Raw genomic sequence first — 27897 nt, forward strand, 5'->3', positions numbered from 1 at the left:
CCCGGGCTGCGCACGTGCGAGCTTCGCCGTCATCTCGGGGGCGTGGCCCTGGTACAGTGGAGGCGTGGCCTGCAATGACGGGGCGGGGCCGGCGTCCGCCTACTCTAGTCGCGTCCACATGGCGTTTACGACGGTCTGGGAAGCCTGACGCCGTGACCTCCCGACGCCGCGAGACTCCAGGAATGACCATAATAATTTCCTACTAGTATGAAGGAGTTGAGGCATACTTTTTTTTTTTTAAGCATATTCTAGTTTCTATCTGTAACTCTCGTTTCTAGCTCTAACTGCCACCGCGATGCCAAAGGCGCCCAAGCAGCAGCCGCCGGAGCCCGAGTGGATCGGGGACGGAGAGAACACGAGCCCATCAGGTGAGGCTGGTAGGCAAGGAAGAGACAAGAGAGGAAGGGAAAGAGAGAGGAGACTGCGCGTGTTTTAGGAGAGGGTCATGGGGCGCGAGACTGGGTCACGGGCAGAAAAGACAGCGCAGTCCAATGACTAAGGGAGAGGTCTGATCGGTCCAGTGTTGAAATGTGTCACAAAATCCCGAAGTGTACAATTGTAAACAGGGAACTGGAGCCCAACATGCAGAAGTCATGGTGCAGTGGAGCTTCGGTTCATTTTTTTTTTTCTTTTTTTTCTGGTAACAGCTTTACTGAGATATAATTGACATACAATAAACTGTACACAAAATAAAATGGTACCCAAAATAAACTTCAAAGTATACATTTAAATAAGTTTTGACATGCATAAACCCAGTAAACTATCACCACAATCAAGACTTTGGTTCACTTCTTTTTTTCTTTTCTTTTTTTTTTTTTTTTTTTTTGAGACGGAGTCTCGCTCTGTCGCCCAGGCTGGAGTGCAGTGGCCGGATCTCAGCTCACTGCAAGCTCCACCTCCCGGGTTTAGCCATTCTCCTGCCTCAGCCTCCCGAGTAGCTGGGACTACAGGCACCCGCCACCTCACCCGGCTAGTTTTTTTTGTATTTTTTAGTAGAGACGGGGTTTCACCGTGTTAGCCAAGATGGTCTCGATCTCCTGACCTCGTGATCCGCCCGTCTCGGCCTCCCAAAGTGCTGGGATTACAGGCTTGAGCCACCGCGCCCGGCCTAAGACTTTGGTTCACTTCTAACTCTACCACTTAATACGGGAGCTTGAGTAAGGTGCCCCTGTAGTTCTGTCAGCTCTCAAATCACTACAATCATGCTTTTGTTGCCACCATTGTCTGAATTCACACTTGCCAAAGTCAACAAATCTGGGGCCATCCTACTCACTCTCCCAACAACATCTGATACACTTGGTCACTCCCTCCCTCCTTCCTTTGTTTTCTTCAGGGACACTACTCTCTACAGGTTTCCTTTGTATCTAATGGGCTTCTCCTGAAGTTTAAATGTTGAAGTGCCTCAGGGCTCAATCTTTGACCCTCTCCTTAATCTAGACTTATCACCTATTACCTCCTGACTTTAAATACCGTCTATAACCAATGAAGATTCCCAAACTTCTCTTGCTGGCCCCTAACTTCTGCCCTGAGCTCCAGGCTCATGAATTCAACTGCTTATGGGACATCTTCTCTGAGATCTTTAATAACTCTCTCTAATACGTACAAAATGGAGCTCTTGTTCTTACCCCTAAAGCCTGTCTCTTCCAGGCTTCCCCATCCAGAAATTGCACCACATGTCATTCAGTTATTTGGGCCAAAACTGAAAGGTCGTCCTCTTTCTCCATTCCTCCTCCCCAATCAATCCATCAGCAAGCTAAGTCTGCCTCATTTTTTCATTCATCTGTTCAACAAATATATTTATTGAGTGTATAGTATGTGCCAGGCACTATTCTATGCTCTTGGGATACTACTGAATAAAATAAAGATCTCTGATTACATTTCTAGCAAGGGAGATGATACTATAGATAAAAGAAAATATAGATCAAGTTTAAAAGTATAAAAAGGACAGATTTTAGTACTAAATGAGGCCTCAGTAAAGTGAAATTCAAGCAAATCATTGAAGAAGATTAGTTTTGGCCACATGGATTTCCAGGAGATGGGCCTTTATCTAGCATAAGAAACAGCTGGAATAAAGCCCTATGGCAGGAGTGTTCTGACATACATGGGAAACAAACAGGAAGGAGGCAAGTGGGGCTGGGGTGGCATGAGTGAGCCAGAGTTGTGGGAAAGGTGAAAAGAGAAGTAAAGCAGGGTCTGGATTGGGAAAGGTCTTTTAGCTTATCTTAAAGATTTTGGCTTCTTCTGTTGATTTAAATGGAAGTCACTGCAGACTTCTAAGCACAGTGATGTGATCCAACCTACATTTTAAAAGGATGACCTGGGCCAGGTGCAGTGGCTCATGCCTGTACTCCCAGCACTTTGGGAGGCTGAGGCAGGCGGATCACGAGTTCAGGAGATCGAGATCATCCTGGCTAACATGGTGAAACCCCGTCTCTACTAAAAATACAAAAAATTTAGCCGGGCGTGGTGGCGGGTGCCTGTAGTCCCAGCTACTGGGGAGGCTGAGGCAGGAGATTGGTGTGAACCCGGGAGGCAGAGCTTGCAGTGAGCCGAGATCGCGCCACTACACTCCAGCCTGGGCGACAGAGGGAGACTCCGTCTCAAAAAAAAAAAAAATATATATATATATAAAATAAATAAAAGGATGACCTGGCCAGGTGCAGTGGCTCACACCTGTAATGCCAGTACTTTGGGAGGCTGAGGCGGGAGAATTGCCTGAGCCCAGGGGTTTGTGACCAACCTAGGCAACATAGTGAGACCCCTGGTCTGTATATAATACAATTTTTTAATATTTATTTTACTTTTTGAGACGGAGTCTTGCTCTGTCGCCCAGGCTGGAGTGCAGTGGCGTGATTTCGACCCACTGCAAACTCTGCCTCCTGGGTTCAAGCAATTCTCCTGCCTCAGTCTCCTGAGTAGCTGGAATTACAAGTGTGCACCACCACGCCTGGCTAATTTTTGTATTTTTAGTAGAGACGGGGTTTCACCATGTTTGTCAGGCTGGTCTCGGACTCCTGACCTCGTGATCCACCTGCCTTGGCCTCCCAAAGTGTTGGGATTAGAGGCGTGAGCCACTGTGCCCAGCCTATAAATTTTTTTAAGTTGTTAAAAAATAAATAAATAAAAAGGATGACTCTGGAGACTGTGCTGAGAATAACCTGGGCGGGGGGCGGGAGGGGGCGAGCAGCAGAGAATGGGCAGAAATGACAGAAGCAGGGAGATCTATTAGGAGGTGATGGTGACTCAGACTAGAGTGACAGCAGTGGAGGTGTGAAAGGGCTGGTTTCTAATATATTTTGGAAAAGAGCCAACAAGTTTTGTTAATGGATTGGAGGTCATGTTTGACAAATAGAATTAAGGATGACTCCAATGTTTCTGGCTTGAGTTAACTAGAAAGTTGTAATTGCCATCAACTGAGACTAAAACATAACCCAAATTTGACCACTTCTCTCCACCTCTACCCTGACCAAGCCGTCGTCTCTTCTCCCTGGACCACTGCACTGGCCTCCTAACTGGTCTGCCTGCTGTCATTCTCATTCTCTAGTCTATCCTTCACATCTACAGTCGGAGGTAGTTTTTATATGTAAATCCATGGGCCGATCACAGTGACTCACGCCTGTAATCCCAGCACTTTGGGAGGCTGAGGCGGGCAGATCAAAAGGTCAGGAGTTCGAGACCAGGCTGGTCAACATGGTGAAACCCTGTCTCTACTAAAAATACAAAAATTAGCCAGGCGTGGTGGTGGGTGCCTGCAGTCCCAGCTACTTGGGAGGCTGAGGCAGGAGAATCACTGGAACCTGGGAGGTGGAGGTTGCAGTGAGCCAAGATCACACCACTGCACTCCAGCCTGGGTGACACAGTGAGATTCCGTCTCAAAAAAAAAAAAAAATCCATTTGTTCAAAGTATAAAAGTATTAAAAAAAAAAGCATAAAATCCAGAATAAAATCCAAATGCTTTACCATAGCTTATGGGGCTCTGTACAATATGCCCTCTGTTAAACATCTTGATCCCATCTCCCACAGTCTAGCCACAGTGGGCTTTTTTTTTTTTTTGAGCCGGGATCTTGGTCTGTCATTCAAGCTGGAGTGTAGTGGTATAATCATAGCTCACTGCAGCCTCAAAGGATCTTCCCACCTCAGCCTCCAACTAGCTAGGACTACAGGCACATGACACCAGGCCTGGGTACTTTTTAAACATTTTTGCAGAGACAGGGTCTCACCATGTTGCCCAGACTGGTCTCGAACTTCTGGGCTCAAGTAGTGCTCCTGCCTCAGCCTCCCAAAGTGCTGGGATTGCAGGCATGAGCCACCACGTCTGGCCTGGCCTTCTGTTTTTACTTCAAACACCCCAAAGTCATTCCTGCATCAAGGCCTTTGCCTTTGCTGTTCCCTGTGTCTGGAATGCACTTTCTCCGTGTGTTCATATGGTTTGTTCCCTCGTTTAATTTTCTCTCTCTGTGTTACCTCCTCAAAGCAGCTCTCTCTTTGTATCTACCTGTTCTCTTCCCCCTGTCACTCTCTAACCTCTTTTTTCATTTTATTTTCATTTGGAGCACTTACTATTACTTAAAATTATACTACCTATGTATATTGTCTGTCACCCTCAAAGCAATATGTAAGCTCCATATGGGCAAGGATTTTGTCCTTTTTATTGATGTATCTCCAGCTCCTAAAACAGTGCTTGCTCTACACTAGGCACTAAAGTGTTCATTGAAAGTATGCAAAGCTTGGCCAGGTACAGTGGCTCATGCCTATAATCCCAGCACTTTGGGAGGCCGAAGCAGGTAGATCATCTAAGGTCAGGAGTTCGAGACCAGCCTGGCCAATATGGTGAAACCCCATCTCTACTAAAATACAAAAAATTAGCTGGGTGTGGTGGTGGGCACTGTAATTCCAGCTATTTGGGAGGCTGAGGCAGGAGAATCGCTTGAACGACCCGCCCCCGCCAAAAAAAAAAAAGTAAGTATATGAAGCTTAAGTAAGACAATGTCTATAAAGAGCTTAGCAGGGTACCTGGCACTGAGCAAGCAGCCAGGTGATGCCATACTCTAAGATCTCTCCCTGCCTCTCTGTCATCTCTCCTTAGTCTCCTTGTCTGGCTTATCCTTGTCCTTCTTCACTTAGCCATTCAATGTCAGAGTTCCTCAAGGCTAAGTTCTGGGCCCTTCATCTACAGATTCCTCAGAGAGGTCTATCCTAGCCACCATGTCTTCTTTTTTTTTTTGGAGATGGAGTCTCCCTCTGTCACCCAGGGTGGAGTGCAATGGTGCGATCTCGGCTAACTGCAACCTCTGCTTCCTGGGTTCAAGTCATTCTCCTGCCTCAGCCTCCCAAGTAGCTGGGATTATAGACCATCACCATGCCTAGCTAATTGTTGTATTTTAGTAGAGACAGGATTTCACCTTGTTGGCCAGGCTGGTCTCAAACTCCTGACCTCAGGTGATCTACCCGCCTCAGCCTCCCAGAGTGCTGGGATTACAGGCATAAGCCACTGCGCCCAGCCACCATGTCTTGAGTAGCTCCCCAACTACTGTTTCTATTCAGTACCCCATTTATTTCCTTCATATGATTCATCTCAACCTGTAATTATATGTTTGTTTACTTTTAAGAAAAACAGTCCCTGAGAATTGGGAATTGGCCTGACAATAACTAGCAGGCTTTGGTGTTGCTGGGAGCTGGCCTGTTGCCCATAGTTAGGCCCTGGTACTCTTGTTGAACATAAACTATCTCACAGAAAATCAGTGTCAAACAAGGTCATTCTGTGTTTGTGATGAAGTTAGACAAACTTCAAAATCTTGTCTAAGCACAAAAACACCAAACAGTTCCCTGTCAGCTAAAATGTATTGGCTTTTTTACCTTACAGCTTTAGTCATATTTCATTTCTCCCTCCTTCTAGATAAGATTAAGAAGTAGTCATAGAACAATTTTCTGCTTTTTTTTTTTTGAGACAGAGTCTTGCTCTGTCACCCAGGCTGGCGTGCAGTGGCCGGATCTCAGCTCACTGCAAGCTCCACCTCCCGGGTTTACGCCATTCTCCTGCCTCAGCCTCCCGAGTAGCTGGGACTACAGGCGCCCGCCACCTCGCCCGGCTAGTTTTTTTGTATTTTTGAGTAGAGATGGGGTTTCACCAGGTTAGCCAGGATGGTCTCGATCTCCTGACCTTGTGATCCGCCCATCTCAGCCTCCCAAAGTGCTGGGATTACAGGCTTGAGCCACCACACCCGGCCTTTTCTGCTTCTTTTGAAATCACCAAACACAAACCCTAACCCTGTCATTCCTAACCCTCTTTTAGGGAGATAACCTCTGTAGAATTAATAAACTCAGCTTAAATGCTTGCCCATAAGTTGAGGAGCTGTAAGTTAACTTTTAAGAAGCTTCTTCTGGCTGGACGCAGTGGCTTATACCTGTAATCCTAGCACTTTGGGAGGCCGAGGTGGGCAGATCACAAGGTCAGGAGATAGAGACCATCCTGGCTAACATGGTGAAACCCCGTATCTACTAAAAACACAAAAAATTAGCCGAGCATGGTGGCGGGCACCTGTAGTCCCAGCTACTCGGGAGGCTGAGGCAGAATAGCGTGAACCTGGGAGGCGGAGCTTGCAGTGAGCTGAGATTGTGCCACTGCACTCCAGGCTGGGCGACAGGAGACTCTGTCTCAAAAAAAAAAAAAAAAAAAAAAAAGGAAGTTTCTTCCCAGACAACTGGTGTTCTTGGCTCTTCCTCCATCCTGAGGCTTTGAACATGGATGAGGAAGCCAAAGCTTCACTTTGGACTGTGAATAGAAGTTTGTGGTTGTGAATCTAACAGTTGGGGGTTGAGGTTCTGAATACTCAGGGACCTTGTAATGGTGGCATTGTCACATATCTTGGATTGTTGATTGTCTACCTCTTGACCTGTGAGAGAAATAAACTTCTATCTTAAGACTTCTTTTTAAATGGCAGTTACATAAGCCAGAACTACCTGGAGAAATCTGATACTTTTGTTTTGACCTGTAATTTTCAAATGTCTACTTTTCTCCAACTCTCCTACCCAAGTCTATGTCATCATCATGGCTCACTTGTACTACTGAAGTAGCCAGTAGCTTTCTAACTAACTTCAGGTCCAAGGTGGGCCCTCTTCATACAAGCTGATTTTTTTGAAAAGCCAGCCTAAGCCATGATACTCCCGTCTAAAATTCTTCAAAGGCTTCTGTTCTAAGAAAAGAGCCAAATCCTCATGTTCTCCAAGGCCCTGAGTGGTCTAACTCCTCTTTCTTCTGCATCATCTCCCACTGTCCCTAGGTTTCTTAGCTCCTTTTCCCCTAGGTCTTTTAGCTAAGACCTTTGCCTTGACTCCCCTTTCCCACCCCACCTCCTGTTTATCCTTCGGAGCTTGTCTCAGTTGCATCTCCTTCCCCGACTCCCTTTATTACACAACTCCGTTTCACCCTGTCTTCTTCCCAGCACTTCTGGCAGGTTTAACTTTACATGCTATTTGTGGTTATGGGAAACCTGTCTTCCTTGTACATTTTAAATCCATTGGCTTTGGCTGTCAGTTATCTCTAGTGCTTAGTATATTGCCTGGCCCACAGGCACTCTGCAAATTGCTGCTGAAAGACTCCTTCATCATTACCACTCCATAAACACAAACTCTGCCAAGTAAAATATTTAAAAATAACTCCACAGACACCTGGCCTTTCCTTTTTCTTACAAAACTTTGCCCTTGAACATAAGGCAGCTTGGTCTGGTTGATGCCTACAGGCCAATGGAACCTCCATTGGTTTTTTCAGCCTGGAAGAACCTTAAGCTTTGTCATTCCCCATCACTAGTGTGTATGAACTAAAGAATGAGCTGACTCCACCAGGTGAGAACAGCTTCATCTGTACCTCCAGAGATGACTAGAACACAGGGATTAAAGAAAATGCTGGTTTCCACTGCATTTATTACTAATATAAAAAAATGTTAAAAAAAAAAACAAAAAACACCTCATTCTCAGTTCTCCAACAACTCTCATCCCTCCCTCTTGCCAATACAACTCCTGACCTGTTTCCTCAGGGCCAGTTCAAAACTGAACCTGTTCACTGCTGTTTTCACAGAAAACAACCAGTGCCAGGGATGTAGGGGAAGAGGGTTGGAAGAAGGCGACAGTACTGTCCAGGTTCCACCCAAAGATAGGCAAGGTGGAGATTCACAGAATTCAAATGAAAGGACTGGTGGTCTCACAATGACATAGTCTAAGTAAAATGGGCTGGAAGGGATCTAGGTAGGATAAAGCCATTGGAGGCTTTATAAGACATCTCATGGGCCTGTGTCAGACCCAGAGTAACCAACAGGAGAAGAATGGGGAGGGCCAGGGAGGCAGTCTGATGGAAAGTTCACAATTCTTCCATGTTGGGAAGTGGGAAAGTCCAGAGGGCGTCAAGCGCCTCACTCGTTTCGGCAGGAAAACTTATTCTAGTGCTGGGAAGTCACAAAAATGCCACAGACACTGAGAGAGGCTACAAGGGGATGCACAGTTTCACAAAGCACGGTGATCATAGACCACGGCGGTGGGGATCATGCTACTGACAGAGAAACTACGAAATCCAAAAGCAGGGAGAGTGGCCTTTTAGGAAGTAACTCTGCACCAGTCACCCAAACTTGACCCCAGGTTAGACAACCTGGCTGAGTTTCATAAGCAGCTGACAACATTGGGGGTAGGGAATGTCACATAAAAAGGACTTAAAACAAGCAGCTAAAAGAAGGGAATGGTAGGAAACCGCTCCAGGGCTCTCAGGAATTGAGGGCAGTACTGGGGAACAGGTGGACAGATGCACAAGAAACAGCACCAAAGAGGTTTCCTGTTCAGCAGTCATTTGATGATGGGAAAGAAGATCCAGGAGGCAACTTAAGGGAGCAAAGATGGGTCCCAAAGGCAAGTCTCTAAAGGCTGGATCAGAAGAAAGCGCATACACCGCGCACCAGTGACGCAACACAACTCTGGACCCCAAACTGGGGAGGTGGTGGATGGGGTGGGTGTGTCACTGACAGAGGGTGTTAGAAGAGCCTCACAGTAGCCATTACAGGGCTACAGAGAAATACATGGCCGCTAGGTCACAGAGAGCTCCTTCCAGCCTGGATGGGAAGGCACAGTCTCACAGAGGAGGTCCATTGACGCCTGGATGGTAGAAGGCACAGAGGTCCTCATATCGACAGTGACCCTTTTTGGCAAAATGTCGGCAGACAGGGCGGTCGGATTTGTCTGTGAACAAGTGAAAATTAAAGTTAAAAATTTGAGCAACAAAGAAAACAAATATGATGAAAAGCAGAGACAGAAGGAGAACTGATTTTCTACCCCCTACCATTTCCAGGTATTTTGGAATGGTAGTTTTTCTCCTGGGAGAAATAACATTCAGGTCTACTTCTGCTTCAAAAGCAAAAAGGAAAGCCCAAAGAAGATCATGAATGATCTTCTGAAAATTAGGTCACTCTGGGAGTTATGGGCGTAACAAAATGGACCTCACCTTCTATAACCTGGGGGTCATCCTTGGGCGGGCAGGTATTCTTGATAAGAGACCAGCTTTTGAGCCTTCGAGGGTTTCTCTGTTCTTTGTGAAAGCTTCCCCTGGTGGGACCCCCATGACCTGGCCCCGGAAAAGGAGGTTCAACATTGACTCCCCACCAACCACGACCATATGGGCTAGACCTGGGGCCAAGGCCTCTCCGAATTGGGCCTCTACCCCAAGGAGGAGGTGGGAGACTCAGCAGTGGTGGAATCAGTGGTCCCCTTGATCCTGGAGGACCTCTGTGAAGAGCTGGAGAGAGAGAGAGAGACAGAGAGAGAAAGAAAGACACAGAAAGGTGACCAATGGGCAGCTGAATCCTGATAAGCCCTGATTTAAAAAATTTTTTTTATTGAAGAACAGCAGTTTTAAAGACACACCAGTTTTAAGTGCACAACCCAATTATCACAAAGTAGACACACTTGAGTTTCCACCACCAGGTGAAGAGATAAAGCCTTATTAGCACCTCAAAAGATCCTCCCCTTGTGCCCCTTTTCCCATTACCCACCCTCCTCCCCAAAGGTAACCACTATCCTGACACCATAGGTTAGTTTTTGCCTGTTTTTGAACTTCACAAAAATGGAATCATACAGTCTGCATTCTTTTATGTCTGGCTCCTTTCGCTCAACATCATGTTTGTGAGATTCATCCAGGTTGCCTGTAGCAGTAGTTCATTCATTTTCGTTGCAGTGTAGTCCCATTGCATGCATACACAACAACTTATTTATCCATTCTACTGATGATGGACATGTGGGTGGTATCCAGTTTGGGGCTATAACGAGAAATGCCACTATAAACATTTTTATACATGTTGTTACACATACGTATGCATTTCTGTTGAGTATATACATAGTAGAGGTATTGCTGGGTTATAAAGTATATGTTATGCTCAAGTTTCACATATAATGCCAAATTTTTTTTCAAAGTGGTTATAGCAATTTGCACTCCCACCAGTAGTTGTCCTATAGCCTTGACAACACTTAGAATTGTTAGATTTTTAAATTTTGCCGTTCTGGTGAGTGTGAAAAGTGGTGGTTATTTTGTTTGGTTATTATTTATTTAATGAGAGATTGGGTCTTGCCACATGCCCAGGCTGGTCTTGAACTCTTGGGCTCAAGTGATCCTCCCACCTTGGTCTCCTAAAGTGCTGGGATTACAGGCATGAGTCATCATGCCTCGTTTTGTTTGCTTTTTATTGTGGTAAAAAACACATAAAATTTACCATTTTAACTATTTTTAAGTGTACAGTTCAGTAGTGTTATGTATATTCATATTGTTGTGAAACAGATCTCCAAGTTTTTGTTCGTTTGTTTTTTGAGATGGAGTTTCGCTCTGTCGCCTGGGCTGGAGTGCAGTGGCGCGATCTCGGCTCACTGCCACCTCCGGCTTCTGGGTTCAAGCGATTCTCCTGCCTCAGCCTCCTGAGTAGCTGGGATTACAGGTGCCCACCACCACACCTGGCTAATTTTTGTATTTTTAGTAGAGATAGGGTTTCATCATGTTGGCCAGGCTGGTCTCGAATTCCTGATCTCATGATCCACCTGCCTTGGCCTCCCAAAGTGCTGGGATTACAGGCATAAGCCACCATGCCCGATCTCCAAAAGTTTCTTATCTTGCAAAACTGAAACTCTGTACCCATTAAACAAAACTCCCCTTTTCTGTCTTCCTTCCCCCAGCATCTAGTAACAACCATTCTACTGTTTCTTTGAATTTGACTTTATTTTTATTTTTTGTTTTGACAATATCACTCTCATTCAGGCTGGAGTGCAGTGGTGCAATCTCGACTCACTGCAACCTCTGCCTCCCAGGTTCAAGCAATTCTCATGCCTGAGCTACCTGAGTAGTTGGGATTACAGGTATGCACCACCATGCCCAGCTAGTTTTTCTATTTTTAGTAGAGATGGGGTTTCGCCATTTTGGCCAGGCTGTTCTCGAACTCCTGACCTCAAGTGATCCACCTGCCTTGGCCTCCAGTGTGCTGGGATTACAGGTGTGAAGCACCACGCCTGGCCCCTGAATTTGACTTTAGACACCTCAGATAAGCAGAATCATACACTATGTCTTTACTGAACATAAAGTCCTCAAAGTTCATCCATGTTGTAGTATGTGACAGCATTTTCTTCCTTTTAAGGCTGAATAATAATCCATTGTATGTACACGCCACATTTTGTTTATTCTTCCATCAGTGGACATGTGGGTTGCTTCCACCTCTTTGTTATTGTGAATACTGCTGCTATGAACATGAGTCTGCAAATATGTCAAGACCCTGCTTTCCATTTTTTTTTTTTTTTTTGCTATATACCTGGAAGCAGGAGTTCTGGGGTAGTTCTATTTTTAATTTTTTTTGTCATACATACATATTTTTAATTGCTTAAGAGGAATCTCTTCATATTGTTTTATATAGTAGTTTCACCATTTTATAATCCCAGCAGCAGTACACAAGAGTTCTAATTTCAAAGTGGTATATTTTTATCTTGCATTTACTTGACGATTAATGATATTGAGTACTTGTTGATTTAGACTTTTAGTTCATTTAGAGCTCCATTTTAATAAGGTGTCCTTTTTTTTTTTTTTTTGGTCGATTTTTCAAATGGCTTGTCTGGAAGAATCCTTTATATATTATAGATAAAGGATCTTTATTGGTTATATTTGTTGCAAATATCTTCTATTGTATAGCTTCCTGTTAATTTCTTAATGGCGTTATTTGGCAAGTTTATATTTTCTTTTCTTTCTTTTTTTTTTTTTTTTGAGACAGTCTCACTCTGTCACCCAGGCTAGAGTGCAGTGGTGCGATCTCGGCTAACTGCAACGTCCGCCTCCAGGTTCAAGCGATTCTCCTGCCTCAGCCTCCTGAGTAGCTGGGATTACAGGCGCACACCACCACATCCGGCTAATTTTTGTATTTTTTAGTAGAGATAGGGGTTTCACTATGTTGGTCAGTCCAGTCTTGAACTCCTGACCTTGTGATTCGCCCGCCTCAGCCTCCCAAAGTGCTGGGATTACAGGTGTGAGCCACTGCACCTGGCCGCAAATTTATATTTTCTAATGGAGTTCAATTTATCAATCTTTCCTTTATGGTTAGTGTGTATACCTACATTTCTTATCTGTTTAAGAACTCTTAGCTACTCTTAGAAAATACATTTACTTTCTAGAATAATTATTCTCTTACCTTTTATACTTAGATCTACAGTCCATTATACAATATGATTATGACTACAAGGTGAAATTCCATTTTTTAACATGAATATCCAATTGATCCAATATCATTTATTGAAAAGACCAACTTTCCAGTTCCATCTTCATCATAAATGAAGTGTCCACACATGTATGGGCCTGTTATTGGACTCTTCGGGACATAAGTCCTGTTGACTTATGTGTATCATTGTGTCCAAACCGCATCGTTGTAACTACTGTAGCTTTATAGTAAGTCTTTTTTCCTTCTTGTTTTTATAGACAGGATCTCACTATGTTGCCCAAGTGGCCTCAAAAACTCCTGGGCTCAAAGGATCCTCCTACCTCAGCCTCCTGAGTAGCTGGGACCACAGGCATATGCCACCATGCCCAGCTTACAAATCTTGATATTCATAGTACGCCCTCCCACTTCAAGATTGTTTTGACAGTCTCTCACCTTGATATTTTGCATTTCCCTATAATACTGTGTATTTCCACAAAAACATTATGGGTGTTCTGACTTGGAATGCATGAAGTCTATACATCAATTTGGGAAGAAGTGACATTTTTACAACATTGAGTTTTTCAGTCAGCAAATATACAACTTCTCTCCATTCATTTAGGGATGGAATCCCTGACCTTTTGATTTTTAAGTCCTTCCTGGGTTTTATCCCCTCCCTTGCCGTCTTATCCGCGACCTAATACAAGGATCAGGGCCCCTTCCTCCTCACCTGACTTAGGGTCGCCAGGTTTTCCATTGGCCATGGGGGGAGGGCCCAGAAGGCTGGGTGGTCCTAAGAGCAGACATGAAAATATGGTCATCAGAATGGATTAAAGGACTGATGATTCTGTTCTTAGGCGTTTTTCTTGTATTACTCATTTCTTAATTCAACCAGTAAAGTCAGGTATATTTTCAGCAGTCTTAGGAGTTCTCACCCCATCTATCTGCTCTTTTTTCTGCAAAGCTGTTTCAGGGTTTGCAAAAAGTAGATATTCAATCAAAGGCGATAATGCAGGAAAAGATACAACTTTTTCTTTTCCTCACCGTACCGTCGCTATCCAAAACAACCTAAGTGTCTCCAGACATAAACCAATCCCTCACCTTAACTGCTGGCCAGTCAGTTCTCTTCTCCTTTCACTCGGCCAGAGGACTAGTTTAGAGAAAGCGGCACCTGTACCTTTTCAATCAAAATCCGGATACAAACTGTCAACCCAGTCATCGCAATCTGCAACATCTCTACTGCCCCTTTCCCCTACTGTTCTGCGGCTGCGCAAAAGAGCTCTTTACTCTCTCCACCCCCGCGTTCCAGAAAGGTTTGGGGCCGTATTGAGGTTGACGGTTCCAGTAAGAGAACTCCTGGTTCAAGGCTCCATTTGGGACAGCCCTGCTGCCATCCCTACCCAGCGCGTGCGCCCTTCCTCCTTCCGTTAGAGCCCCTTCCTTCGCACCTTATTAGCCCCTAGCCCTTCGCCCGGACGGGCTTGACAGGCATGTGCACATCCCTCCCTGACCCCTCACCGATGGGACTCCCATCCTCCTCATCTCCAGTCTCTTCCCGCTCGGGCAGTGGGGGTTGCTGCTGTGTCGGTGGCTGGTGCTGATTCTGCTTCTTTCGTTTCGGCATCGTGGCTGCGGCAATGGCTGCAGCGGGATTTGGAGGGTAGTGAGGAAGGGGCACGCGGGGATTCTGTTTCCGCTTCCGGGGGGTCGGTGGGCAGCAATGCCCAAGCTCCCACCATTCCACTTCCGGAAGGTTGCGGAGAACATCTGTGGCGGCCGCATTCTGGAGTAAACTGCCTCTCTCCGTCTCTGCCAGGCATGGCGGCAACCTCACACCTTCCTTTTGCTGCGTTTCTATAAATGCTTTGAAAAAATTCCGCTCTTCTTCCCTCGCTGGAAAACACCACAACCAGCTCCTCAGAGTGTGTCACAGAGTCAACAGGCTCTCGGGCCAGAAGGCCTGAGAAGAGGACTGTCGCACCGTAAGATCGCCACATCCGGTCCTCGGTTACTATGGTAACAGCTGCAGGCACAACTTTGTGCCCTTTGACCTCCCTCCAAAAGCCCTTGTCCCGCCTGGGTTTCGCTTCTCGCCCGCTTTTGCACTTCTGATCTGTAAACCTGCTCCTTATCATCGTTCCCACAAGGAATTTGGGTCCCAGCAGGTCGGCAGCCAGGACTCTTCAGACCGCCGCCCTCCCCTAAAGACCTCTGACCGTGCCCCCGGTGTAGCCCAGCAACCTGGCTTCATTCCCGGGACGCACCGTCTCGGCTTTCCACTAAGGTCAAGCCTGGGGGTTGGGAGTGTAGCCTCAGCGTGTCCACTCCTCCTCTCCCCTAGGTAATAGGCCCCGCCCTCCGCTCCGCCGCCCCCTCCAGGTGAGTGGTAGCTTCTCCCGGGAGCGCAAGGTAGTGATGACACGCGCTCCCCCCTCCTCCGAACGCGAGTTGGTAGCGTCCGTGACGAAGTTAGCCTGGTCCTCCCACGCGCGCCTCCTTCCTCGCCGCCGGGGTGCTCTCTCGGTGCTACTGGCTCTCACGTGCCAGTAGCCCACCCCGCATCATCCTTTCGCCTCGCTCCTGGAGGGAAGTGACTGTGTATCTCCCCTGTCCGCCTTCCATCGCCGCCGCGGCGGCAATTCGGTCGGGCCCGCCCGCTGACGTCACCTGCTAGCTCCGCCTCCTCTAGGGTCCCGGGCCCCTGCGGCGGGGACTGCCCCGGGGGGCAGTCAGTTGAGGCGGCAGGAGCTCGGCGGAGGGCGGGCCAGGTGACTGGTCCGGGCCATGCCGAGGAAGAAGCCCTTTAGCGTGAAGCAGAAGAAGAAGCAGTTGCAGGACAAACGGGAGCGGAAGAGAGGTCAGTGCGGGAGCTGGAGGAGGAGGCGGGGCTCGGGCTTCCGCACAGCTGGAAGGAGGGGTGTGCCCGCTGCACCTCTGGGGGTCGTGGGAGGGTGTCGTGGGACCGCGCCAACCCTCGCGGCCTATCGCGGAGGGGATCTCCCACCCCACCCCCCCACATCTGGAAGGGGTGGGGAAGGATGGAGAGTTGGGGGAGGGGAATCCCTCCAGCTCGCACGGGGCGCCGTCCCTACTGCTCCCTGGAGGAGTGATTCCCCCCCACGCACATCCGGGAGGGTCCCGAATAGGGTGGTTGGGAGGACAGAGCGTCGGAAGAAGTTGAGTGGGATGAAGAAGAGTCAGACCGGTGGGGGAGAGGGTCTTATGGCCCCTGAGAGCTGGCCAGCACTGGCGTCACCGGCCCCTCCCCGCAGGGCTTCAAGATGGGCTGCGCTCCAGTTCCAACAGCCGCAGCGGGAGCCGGGAGCGGCGAGAGGAACAGACAGACACCTCGGACGGGGAGTCTGTGACCCATCATATCCGCAGGCTTAACCAGCAGCCTTCTCAGGGGCTGGGTCCACGAGGCTACGACCCAAATCGGTGAGGGTGGGAGGGGGCGCTCGTCCCGGCTTTCCCGCCTACCCGGAAGTCAGAGCTTTGGGGGAAAGTGGGCTGCTGCTGGTGAAGACGGTGGGCCTGCGATGCCACAGTTCTCCGCTAGCCCCTCGGCTCCCCAGTGCGGGCCACAATCTTGCTTTCCAGAGGGGCTGGAGAGAGTTGGGCTTTTAGGAGGAGGAGGCTGAGTATTGCCTGAAAGAAGGACTTGGGGGAAGGCTGACTTGAGAGAGGAGACTTGAACGACGAGAGAATGCTTTGCGAAGTTGATTGTCCAAGAGGGGAGAAAATAGGAGTTTGTGGCCACAGGATTGCGCTGGATGTCTTGGTCCCTGTTCCCTTAGATACCGACTGCATTTTGAGAGAGACAGCAGAGAGGAGGTAGAGAGGAGAAAGAGAGCAGCCCGGGAGCAAGTTCTACAGCCGGTCAGTGCTGAGGTGTTGGAGCTGGACATCCGGGAGGTCTATCAGCCTGGCTCAGGTGAGTGAGGGCAAGACAAGTATTGGGCTGGGGAAAGGAGTTTGGAAAGGTAAGAGCCTAGTGTGAGGATGGAGGGGTCTGGGATGTACTCTTGAATCCTGAAAATTCCCTCACACTTGGACTTTTTCCTGATTTCCCAGTTCTGGACTTTCCTCGACGTCCTCCTTGGAGCTATGAGATGTCCAAGGAGCAACTAATGAGCCAAGAGGAACGGAGCTTCCAAGAGTATCTTGGGAAGATTCATGGGGCTTACTCCTCTGAGAAACTCAGCTACTTTGAGCACAATCTGGAGGTGACAGTGTACTCTAGGGACAGGAGTGGGGCATAGTGACCAATGGTCAAATTGGCTTGGGATCAGGCTTGAGAGGGACTCTGTGTTCAGGTTCTCTTCCTGATCTTGTCTTTTTAGACATGGAGGCAGCTGTGGCGTGTGTTAGAGATGTCTGACATTGTCCTGCTTATCACTGATATCCGACATCCAGTGAGTACTAGGAATAAGGGTGGCCAAGGAGGAGGAGGGAGAAAGGTTTTTCAGGGGCAAAGGTCAGAGGCAAGAGTTGGGAGACAGGTATCTATTTTCCTGTCTTTCTGACCTCTGCCTAGTGCTGATGTCTGCAGTTAGGAACTCAGTTTTTTATTCTCTCTTATAGCCTGTCACTTCTCCCTTGGCCGGCTCACTCTCCTTTTCAAAACATTCATGTCCTATCCTTTTAACTCATCACAGTTAGACCAACAGAAAATCCAAGTGTGGAGCTCCAGGGATTCTATGAATGCAATTGGGGGCTTCCTCCTGCCCAGCCCAAAGATGCCCTTTCTTCCTTATCTCATTTCTCTAGTACTGCCGCATCAGTTGCTACAGAACCCACCTGGAATCGTAGAGTAGTAGTTAAGGCTGTAGACTGCTGCTGGACTGCCCTGTATGAATCCTAGCTCTGCAACTTCACTCTTGTCCTCCAGTGGGAGAAAGGGAGGTCTGTGAGGACCGTTTAGGTTGGAGGTCCTTAACAATGTGTACACACACACATGTACTGACACATACATCATGTGCACATCAATATACACAGGCATGTTTGCACACATGTTCACAGTCACATTGTTAACACACGAACATGCACACGAGTGCATGTACTTGCATGTATACACACTTATATAGTTGTGCGCACACAAAAGCAGACTAATTGTTACCCTAACACCCATCCCTATTTCCGATCCCAGCCTTTACCTCAGTGTGCTAAGTGACGCTGTTTCCTTGTCTTGTTTTGGGTTCATTTCCATCTCTAATCATGACCTATAGGAAGCCCCCTGAGACTCAGAAATATTACTAACCCCTGTTTTGTCTTCCTTTTTCAGTTTGGCTGGTTTATAGTTTTTAGCCCAGAATCTGCTACCACCAGGGCCTTGTCTCTGAGCTATGCCTGCTAAGTGGGGAGCTGGAGGCAGAGAACTCTGGGTTGACCTTTCACTGCTCCATCTTCTTATCAACCCTGTCCTAGGTTGTGAATTTCCCGCCAGCACTTTATGAGTATGTGACTGGAGAACTTGGGCTGGCCCTGGTGCTGGTTTTGAACAAGGTGGATCTGGCCCCACCAGCTCTTGTGGTTGCCTGGAAGCATTATTTCCATCAACACTATCCCCAGCTCCATGTCGTCCTTTTCACCTCTTTCCCTCGGGACCCCCGCACCCCACAGGACCCTAGTAGTGGTGAGTGGGCAATGAGAGAGGGCAGCTTGGGAGAGGTGAGTTGGCAGGGGACAAAGGGGAGAACAGAGAGGCTTGTTGACAAGGGGGCACCTGGTCTTGGGCCTAAGGGTGGTGGGAGAGATGAGAGGCCTAAGCCCGTGTGCCAATCCTTTCGTGCCTTCTGATCTCAGTCTTGAAGAAGAGTCGGAGGCGGGGGAGAGGATGGACTCGGGCCCTGGGGCCAGAGCAGTTGCTGAGAGCCTGTGAAGCCATCACTGTGGGGAAAGGTATGTGGCCCTTAGAGGAGGGCTGTAGGAGGACATGGGGAAGACCCAAGACGCAGAATCATTTTGCTCACCTTTCCTGAAGCCACCCGCTGTATGGTGGAGATATGCAAGAAGCCGGGGAAGGGATAGAGTAAGGAGCAGACTGACCTGGTGGGACGAGAGGTAGCAAGTAGTCGGGAGCCTCAGTGGCTTGCTGCCTTTAGCCTTCCTAGTACTTTTCAGAAGCTCGGAGAGATGTGCATGATTCCAGGGAGGGTGGGATCAAGTGACTTTTGGGAGATTCTCTGACCTGCTCTTGTTCAGGTTGGCACTGTACACCTCCAGAGGGTGCCAGTTACATAATCTGTGCAGGCTGCAAGGCACAGTATGTGCCATCATACACAGCAGCCCTGGGGAGGACCTCTTTAATCTTCTCCTTCTTTGAGCAGTGGACTTGAGCAGCTGGCGGGAGAAGATTGCTCGGGATGTAGCGGGGGCCACCTGGGGTAATGGCTCCGGGGAGGAGGAGGAAGAGGACGATGGCCCAGCAGTCTTGGTGGAGCAGCAGACTGATTCAGCAATGGAGCCAACCGGCCCAACCCGAGAGCGCTACAAGGATGGGGTGGTGACCATCGGCTGTGTGGGTAAGGAAGTGGCAGCTTGTGCGTGGTGGCCTCCAAGGAGGTACAGGGTTTTCATATTTGGAAAAGAGAGAGGGTGATCACGTTTCATTAGGCCCCAGGGTGTCTGAGGGGTGATCTCTGCCAGTGGTGGTGGGCAAGGCAGAAGAAGCATCTGCTGCAGTGGAGGGATCATTGACAGCCTGGGTTAAATTCAGCCTCTTCTCAGCTGTGAGGTCTTGAGCAAGTGATTTTGCTACTCTGAGTCTTAGTTACTTTGACTTTTTTTAAAAAAGGCCATTGATACCTGATTAAAAGAATGGATGTGGGCCATTTGTGAGAGCTCATGCCTATAGTCCCAGTGCTTTGGGAGGCTGAGGTGGGAGGATTGCTTGAGACCAGGAGCTCAAGACCAGTCTGGGCAATATAGTGAAACTCCATCTTTACAAAAGATAAAAAAAAAAAAATAGCCAAGTGTGGTGGTGTGTGCCTGTAGTCCATGTTACTTCAGGGGCTGAGGCAGGAGGATCACTTAGCCCAGGAGTTCAAGGCTGCAGTGAGCTGTGATTGTGCCACTGCACTCCAGCCTGGCTGACAGAGTGAGACCCTGTCTTTAAAAAGAATGGATGTGAGGAATGATGAGAATAGTGTTGAGAGAGCCTAAGAATATCTGACAAATAGTGATAACAGTAATAATTATTATTATTAAAACTTAGTGTTTATATGGTGCTTACTATGTAACAGGCACTGTTTTAAGTGGTTTATATAAACTATTTGAATTGTAGTAATTAGTCTGTAGTACAGTGATCATCAAATCGTAGTAGGAGCTCAGCAAGTATTAGTTTTCTTCTAGGTTTTAACCCTTTAAGTTTGTTGCCAAGGAGAATCTCCTCTTAAGGGCTTTGTCTCAGCTCACAGTGGAGGAAAAAGGAATGTATCATTAGGACCCAGGGCCTGTCTTCATTTAGGGTAGGAGAGGTAAGAAGAGACCTTGGACAAGTTGTGGTATCTGAGGTGATATTGGAACCAAATTAGGCCCAACCCAGAAGAAATTAGGGAATGTGGAGTAGGTAGTTGGACTCCTTGGAAGTGCCCTGACTTATCTCTTAGTGTCCTTTTTGTCTTTGGAAGAACCTGCCTCATTGCTCCTCTTTCTAGTCATTTCATCTGGCTGTCCCTTCCCTGACTTCTGATCCTAGGCTTCCCCTCACAAGGAGCCTCTGTTCCCTCTCTTAGCAGGCTCTGCTTTAGCTGGTCTCTATTCCAGGTGGTGTGAGAGGGAGTTTGCTGTGGCACAGGCACCTCTGAGTTTGGATTTCCTTCCAGCTCTCATTCATTTACCCATTCAACAAATATGTACTGAACGCTTACCAGGTGCCAGATATTCTAGGGATGAGACATACTGCTGTGAAAATGGCAGAAAGGTCTCTATATTCATGGAGCTTATTTTCTTGTGAGTAAATAGGTTTTGTGATCCGAAATCATGTAGGGGCAGTGAAGGCAATAAAGCAACGAAAGGGGCTAGAGAGTGACTGAAAGGAGAGGTGCTCAGGGAAAACCTCCCTGAGGAGAGAACTGGTTGATGAGATGAAGTGAGCCATTCAGAACTGTGGGGAAAGGTTCTTGAGGAAGGAATGGGCTTGGAGATTCTAGGACCAGCAAGAGTGCCTGGAAGATTGAAGTATGGGAGCCAGGATAGAGTATTGGGAATGAGGTCAGCAAGATCGCCAGGGCCCACATCATGTAGAGCCCTGAGGCTGTGACAGCCATTTTGGATTTTATTCCAAGTCTCATGAGAAGCCAAGGGTAGCTTCTGAACAGCAGAATGATAGATTTGATTTTGTTTCTTAAAAGTATACTTCCTGAGTAGAGAATAAATGATGGGAGGTGGGCAAGAAGGGGAGCAGAGAGAGCAGTTGAGGCTATTTCAGTAATCTAGGAGAGAAATAAGAGTTGCTTAGAGTAGGATGCTGGAGCTGGAGGTGGTGAGACAGGGCCAGAAGCATGATATATTTTGAAGGTAGAGAAAATGAGATTGCTAATGGTTTGCAGTTGGCACATGAAGGAAAGTGAGGATAAAGAAGGACTTCCAGGTTTTTGTCTTGAGCAACTGGAAATACTGAGATGGGAAGACTAGGGGAGAAGCAGATTTGAAGGCTTTGGGGAGGAGAGGGGAATCAGAAATTAAATTTCAGATTCTTTTTAAATGTCCCTAGTGGAGATGTTGAATAGGCAGTGGGCAAGTAGTCAGCAGCTTAGGGGAGAGAAGAGGATAGAAATTTGAGTTTGGGAAAGATTTAAATTTGGGGAGCCATTGATGGATATATATGGTATTTAAAGCCATGGAATTAGGCTGGGCACAGTGGCTCACGCCTATAATCCCAGCCCTTTAGGAGGCGGAGGCAGGTGAATCACCTGAGGCCAAGCATTTGAGACCAGCCTGGCCAACATGGTGAAACCCTGTCTCTACCAAAAAATACAAAAAATTAACCGTGCGTGGTGGTGCATGCCTGTAGTCCCAGCTACTCAGGAGGGTGAGACAGGATAATCGCTTGAATCCTGGAGGCGGAGGTTACAGTGAGCCAAGATCATGCCACTGCACTCCAGCTTGGGCAACAGAGTGAGACTTTGTCTCAAAAAAAAAAAAAAAAGCCACGGAATTGGATGAGATGTAGGAGAGAAAGGAAATAGGTGGAGAAGAGGAGGTCAAGGATTGAGCCTTAGGACAAGCCAGCATTTAGCTGGGCAAAGGAGAGTGAGAAGGAGGAAAACCAAGGGAGTGTCCCAGAAGTCAAATGAAGAAGGTGTTTGAAGAGGAAAGGAGGGATTAGCTGTGTCAACTGTTGCTGACAGGCCAAGTGAGAGAACAGAGACCTGCTCAGCGGGCTTGGCAATGTGAAAATCCATAGTTTCAGTGGGGTGGAGAAGCCAAATTGGAGTAGGACCATGAGAGAAGGTACAACAACTTCACATAAAGTTATGTGAAAGGAGCCTGACACAGTAGCATCCATACCGCACAATTTCAGTTGTATCAAGTTTGAAAGCTGCAAAATTAAGCTGCATTGTTGAGAGACACACAGGTCATAAACTAAAGAGAAATGTAAGGAGTGGATTCTCTTAAAAGGATAAAGTTCACACGTGTAGAGGGAGAGGCTTATGATCAAGAAGGATGAATGGAGGCCGGGTGCGGTGGCTCATGCCTGTAATCCCAGCACTTTGGGAGGCTGAGGCAGGCGGATTGCTTGAGGTCAGGAGTTTGAGACCAGCCTGGCCAACATGGCAAAACCCTACCTCTACTAAAAATACAAAAATTTAGCCGGGCGTGGAGCCGTACGCCTGTGGTCTCAGCTACTTAGGAGGTTGAGGCATGAGAATCGCTTGAACCTGGGAGGATGAGGTTACCATAAGCCAACATTGCACCGTTGCACTCCAGCCTGGGCAAGGGAGTGAGACTCTGTCTCAAAAACAAAAGCAAAAACAAAAAAAGGAAAGATGGAACTTGTTGTCACACACTGAGTGGTGTCGGGTTCATCAGGCTGCACATGTATGTTCTGTGCTTTTTTTTTTTTTTTTTTTTTTTGAGATGGAGTCTTGCTCTGTCACCCAGGCTGGAGTGCAGTGGCCGGATCTCAGCTCACTGCAAGCTCTGCCTCCCGGGTTTACACCATTCTCCTGCCTCAGCCTCCCGAGTAGCTGGGACTACAGGCGCCCGCCACCTCGCTCGGCTAGTTTTTTTTTGTATTTTTGAGTAGAGAAGGGGTTTCACCATGTTAGCCAGGATGGTCTCGATCTCCTGACCTCGTGATCCCCCCGTCTCAGCCTCCCAAAGTGCTGGGATTACAGGCTTGAGCCACTGCGCCCAGCCTTCTGTGCATTTTTGTGTATATTATAGTTTACAGTTACAAAGAAGATAGCAGGAAGAAGTGGTGAAAAGTAGCTAAGTCTTTTAAGGAGTTTTCCTGCAAAGCGAACAGAGAAATGGGTCTGGTGGTGGTCGTCAAAGGAGAACTTTTCTCTCCCTCCTTCCCTCTCTCCCTCCTAGATACTTCCACGTGTTGTAAAGATTGAGCACAGTGGTACATCTTTTCTTAGCCACAGTCAGCTCCCCAGGAGCAGTGCTGAATGGGCAGAACTGGATTTTATAGGGTTGGGATTTTTGCCAGGTGAGTAAGATAGAGGGGAGAGGTGGGACCAGGGAGTTCCAGGTTTCTGAACAGGCCTGGCTGAGGAGCTGGATCATGAAATCTGAGTCAAGTAAGAAGAAAATTGAGGACACGAGTTGGATATTGCATAGTGTTACTGTGTTAAGGTCAGGGGTCAAAGACTTACTGGAATGGAGGAACCAGAGTAAGTGAGCTGGAAAGATGAGTTGTCAGGGCAGAGAGGGTTGCTTGGAATTGAGGCTTTGGAGCTGTGAAGTGACAAGATGCAGGTATTACCACGGGAATGGGCAGCTGAGGTGGGGTAAATGAGATGCTCTGTGGAAGGGAGATAAAGGCACTGAAGTCAGCCAGAAATACAAAAACTGGTAGTGGTTTTGAGCAGAGTGGCAGTGAGTCCCAAGGCTTCCAGTTTCCTCCCTGGACAAGTCATCGTAATTATTATTATTTTTTTCAAGATAAGAGTTTCCCTCTTGTTGCCCAGGCTAGAGTGCAATGGTGCAATCTCGGCTCACTGCAACCTCCGCCTCCTGGGTTCAAGTGGTTCTCCTGCCTCAGCCTCCCAAGTAGCTGTGATTACAGGTGCCCACCAGCACACTCAGCTAATTTTTGTATTTTTAGTAGAGATGGGATTTCACCATGTTGGCCAGGCTGGTCTTGAACTCCTGACCTCAGGTGATCCACCCACCTTGGCTTCCCAGAGTGCTGGGATTACAAGCGTGAGCCACTGTGCCAGGCCAAGTCATGGTAATTATGAGATGTGGATCACTTGTACTGGGTACTTACTGTACTGCAGGCACTGACCCACACAAGTTGTATTGGTTATCTCATTTAATCCTGACCACCCTAAGGTAGGGAGGTGTCTGCGCTGTAAAATGAAGAAGCAGAGACTCAGAAAGTTAGTTGCCCTGACATCACAAAGCTGGTAAGTGGAAGGGCCAGGATTTAACCCTGCGAGCCCAGAGCATGATTTGTATTCTGCAATACCATTTCCTTAATTTCTGAGCCTTAGTTCCCCTTTTACCTATAGGTATAGCACCAAGTCCCACCACAGAGTAAAAACCTGTTAAACATTAAATTTCCTTGCCTTCCTCAGGTTTCCCTAATGTGGGAAAGTCCTCGCTGATCAATGGGCTGGTGGGGCGGAAAGTTGTGAGTGTCTCCAGAACCCCAGGCCATACCCGATACTTTCAGACCTACTTTCTTACTCCCTCCGTGAAGCTCTGTGACTGCCCGGGCCTCATCTTCCCATCTCTTCTGCCTAGGCAGTTGCAGGTATGAGAGGGAGGGTGGGTAAGGGAAAGAGAGAAAGTGGGACATTGAGGAAGGTACTGAGTGCTCATTTCCCTCAGGTTCTGGCAGGGATCTACCCCATCGCCCAGATCCAGGAGCCCTATACTGCTGTGGGCTACCTGGCCTCCCGAATTCCCGTGCAGGCCCTGCTCCACTTGCGCCACCCAGAGGCTGAGGACCCCTCAGCGGAACACCCCTGGTGTGCCTGGGACATCTGTGAAGGTGAGTTCCATGTGCCTGGCTTCACCCCACCTGGTTTCAGCTCCTCTTCCTTACCTGCCTCGCCTTTTACCCTTCCCTGTCTCCTTTCCTCTCCTCAGAGATTCTGCCATTGATGAAGCTGCTGTCCACTCACCCCTAGATTTTTGTTGCATAGCCAGTAAGATCTCTGGCCTGGAATGTTTTGGGGAAAACTAGAAGGACTGTGTTATGGGAGTGGGAATATAACTGGTATCTGGTTAATGCCTTCTCTTTCCATTATTCTTTTCTCCCTCCAGCCTGGGCAGAGAAACGTGGTTACAAGACAGCCAAGGCGGCTCGGAATGATGTGTACAGAGCAGCCAACAGTCTCTTGCGGCTGGCAGTGGACGGCCGCCTCAGCCTGTGTTTTCATCCCCCAGGCTACAGTGAACAGAAAGGTCAGAGCCCAGATATTCTTCCCTAGCCCCCTGCCATGGTATAGGTAAAAGGGTGTGGGCTTTGTGGCCAGAGAGCAAGAGGGTCAAACCTGGATTCTGTACCTGTTGGCTAGCTCTGTAACTTAACATCTGAGACGTTTTTCTGATCTGCAAACTGAGGGTAATAATTGACCCTTAGCATGGTGATTGTAACTATTGAAGTTGATGTGCACAAAGCTTCTGTTCAGCAATCTGCACATAGGAAGTTGAATGAATGGATGAATGAATGAATGCCAGCAGCTATAAAGATTATTGTTATTCCTAGTCTTTGCCTCTTCCCCATCTTTCTCTGGCTTTAGTTCTTTGCTCAAAACTCTCCTCCATTTTTTCTTGTTTTGGTTCCCCAGGCACCTGGGAGTCCCATCCAGAGACCACGGAGCTGGTGGTTTTGCAGGGCAGGGTGGGGCCAGCAGGTGACGAGGAGGAGGAGGAAGAGGAAGAGCTGAGCAGCTCCTGTGAGGAGGAGGGAGAGGAGGACCGGGATGCGGATGAGGAGGGAGAAGGGGATGAGGACACCCCAACCTCAGCTCCAGGGTCCAGTTTGGCTGGCCGAAACCCTTATGCCCTGCTGGGTGAGGATGAGTGCTGAGTTCCTCGCCCAGTGCCATCTTCCCACCCAATGTCTTTGCTTTTGGACTGACCTGGGGGTATCTCCCCTCTGCCACCCCAATTGTGAATAAAGATTGTTTGCTTTGTAGCCCCTTCCCCAGATGAACTGAGGTGAGCGGCTGTTCCAGGCTAACAGCTGTGGGAGGCTTCTCTCCTCTTCTCCCTTCTTTTTTCATGTATTCTCTTTGCAAGGGAAAGTTCTCTTAGGAGTTTGTTTAGTAGGTTCTCAGTCTCTGAAACCTGCTTCCTCTACCCACTCTCCCACTCTGCACTTTAGGAATCCCATTATCTACATGGGGAGGGGAGGTCTAAATCCAGCTCCCTTTTGGAGTTTGTGCCATTCTCCGATTTGAGCAGCAGCCCTGTGCGCCCCCTGCTGCCAGACCTAGTCATTCCAGGAGCTTCTGGGAGAAGTAACAGTAAGAGAGGAAGTGTCCCAAGCTGATGTCTCTAAATGAGATTTTTACAGAAATTGTTCAAATTCAGCAAATATTTATTGAGGGTCTGTTGTGTGTCTTGACCTGTGCTGAGCACCAAGCATATAAGGATGTACCACTGAAGCCTGGCCATGATCAAAACCCCACCTTCAGGCACCCAAGTTTTTGGATTAAGAAGGGTGAATGATGTTCTGCAAATCTTGGCTCATGCAGTATAATTCTAGGTCTTCATGTTGATATAAATTTTTAGTTAAGGCAAAACGCTTGTGAAAATGTCGATTTAATGTGTACGAGTAGAGTTTTAATTGTGAACAACGAGCGTGCACATTTATGATTTGAGCAGAACAGCCCTTTAAGTACAGTGTTAAGTTTCATTATTTAAAAGCCTGGCAGCTGCGAGTATATGAGGTACATAGGGGTGGGCACAGAACCAGCCTCCTGAATTCCATTTACTCTGGTTTGGAGGTGGAACAAAGATGACCCAGTGCAGGGTCAGAGCTAGAACCTAGCAGGTGGCCAGAATCATTTTAGGGTTTCACCTCAGCATTGCAGCAGAGATCAACTCTCTCGTGAGTCAGGGCACCTTAGGCCTTGCTGTATATCCCTTTGTTAAGCCAGCAACTAGACTCCTAGATTTAATTCTTTAATTCTTTTCGAAATGGAAGAATGAGCTTTGTTTTACTGACTGTCAGTGTTGTCTATATTGGATGATAGCAAAAAGTGTAGTTTGACAGGTTGACCACAAGATGGAGGAGTGAAAAGTACTAGACTCCTTTTTGCTCTAAAGCAGATCCTTTCAGGATCTGAGTCACTGGGCAGTTTCTCCAATGTGAGCAGACAGACCCTGTTAACCAAGGAGCAAAGGAAAGTATATTTAAAGAGGCTGAGGTGTTTGGCCACATATTCCTTTATGTTCATCTCCATTGGTCTCAGTGAGGACATAACCCCTGGAATTCACTCCAGTGCAAAGTTTAAATACTACCAGCATGATAATGTACTTGAAGGTTTCCCAAAATGTGCTAGACAAGAGAAAAGGTCCCAGCTGAGAGAAAAATCCACCTGTCTCCCATCTGGGGCTCTATAGCCTCACTGATAGAAAAGGGAAAGGGGCCCAAGCTAAGCTTACTTTGAGGGTTCATAATGTTCAGAGATGCTCAGGGGACTTCTTTGCTTGTCCTCTGGTGAGGACATTGGATTCATTTCCTCAAAATGTGGAGAGAAAGGAGAAAAATCAGAATTCTATTTGTACCTCTGCTGCTTGTGCTGTTTATCTTTGCTTGTCTTTATCTTTTTCCACCTCAAGGGTTTCATCAGGGCATTTGGGAGAGTCTGGGGTGGGGATGAAGAGTTGATTGGGAGCTGAGGAGGGGGGTTTTTTATGCTGAAGATCTGGCAGGAGGCGACTCCTGACACCCCCACAGGGCTAGACTATAAAACCTCTTACCAGGCCTCTATCAAGTGACTTGCTGACTCTGTAGGATAATAGCAACAGGAAAAGAACTGAGGGACCTGCAGATCAGGATGAATAG

The 27897-nt window shown here is 47.7% G+C and overlaps 2 protein-coding genes and 1 long non-coding RNA gene across 4 annotated transcripts; 2 read left to right on the forward strand and 1 right to left on the reverse strand.

The window, feature by feature from the left end:
* Positions 1–106: 106 nt before the first annotated feature.
* On the forward strand, positions 107–15325 carry LOC144340506 (uncharacterized). Its single transcript, XR_013416688.1, has 2 exons — positions 107–368; positions 15034–15325. It is a non-coding gene; the product is annotated as an uncharacterized LOC144340506 (long non-coding RNA).
* On the reverse strand, positions 7891–14382 carry PRR3 (proline rich 3). Of its 2 annotated transcripts, NM_001257586.1 has the most exon segments (4): positions 7943–9219; positions 9482–9772; positions 13423–13485; positions 14211–14382. In NM_001257586.1, coding segments are annotated over 4 exon segments (567 nt in total). In that variant the 5' UTR covers positions 14317–14382; the 3' UTR covers positions 7943–9112.
* Positions 15326–15476: 151 nt separating the features above from the next.
* GNL1 (G protein nucleolar 1 (putative)) lies at positions 15477–25911 on the forward strand. The gene is made up of 12 exons (NM_001047139.1): positions 15477–15549; positions 15965–16130; positions 16490–16626; positions 16767–16918; positions 17036–17107; positions 18120–18327; positions 18498–18593; positions 19022–19216; positions 24449–24627; positions 24705–24867; positions 25143–25283; positions 25670–25911. The coding sequence occupies exons 1-12, from the start codon at positions 15477–15479 to the stop codon at positions 25909–25911; spliced, it is 1824 nt and encodes a 607-aa protein (NP_001040604.1).
* The last annotated feature ends 1986 nt before the right edge of the window (positions 25912–27897 follow it).

The sequence above is a fragment of the Macaca mulatta genome, chromosome 4 (genome assembly GCF_049350105.2).
Source record: "Macaca mulatta isolate MMU2019108-1 chromosome 4, T2T-MMU8v2.0, whole genome shotgun sequence".
Classification (NCBI taxonomy): domain Eukaryota; kingdom Metazoa; phylum Chordata; class Mammalia; order Primates; family Cercopithecidae; genus Macaca; species Macaca mulatta.

Bases quoted from the DNA above. Each gene is read 5' to 3' on its own strand.
- PRR3 (XM_015135841.3), bottom strand. From the start codon at position 14,316: ATGCCGAAACGAAAGAAGCAGAATCAGCACCAGCCACCGACACAGCAG. The intron at 9,773-14,210 runs GTGAGGGGTCAG...CTCTCTCTCCAG, and splicing joins GGAGGATGGGAGTCCCATCG to CTCTTCACAGAGGTCCTCCA. The intron at 9,220-9,481 runs GTGAGGTCCATT...ACTTGTTCACAG, and splicing joins TGACCCCCAGGTTATAGAAG to ACAAATCCGACCGCCCTGTC.
- GNL1 (NM_001047139.1), top strand. From the start codon at position 15,477: ATGCCGAGGAAGAAGCCCTTTAGCGTGAAGCAGAAGAAGAAGCAGTTG. The intron at 18,328-18,497 runs GTGAGTGGGCAA...TTCTGATCTCAG, and splicing joins CCCACAGGACCCTAGTAGTG to TCTTGAAGAAGAGTCGGAGG. The intron at 24,868-25,142 runs GTGAGTTCCATG...TTCTCCCTCCAG, and splicing joins TGCCTGGGACATCTGTGAAG to CCTGGGCAGAGAAACGTGGT.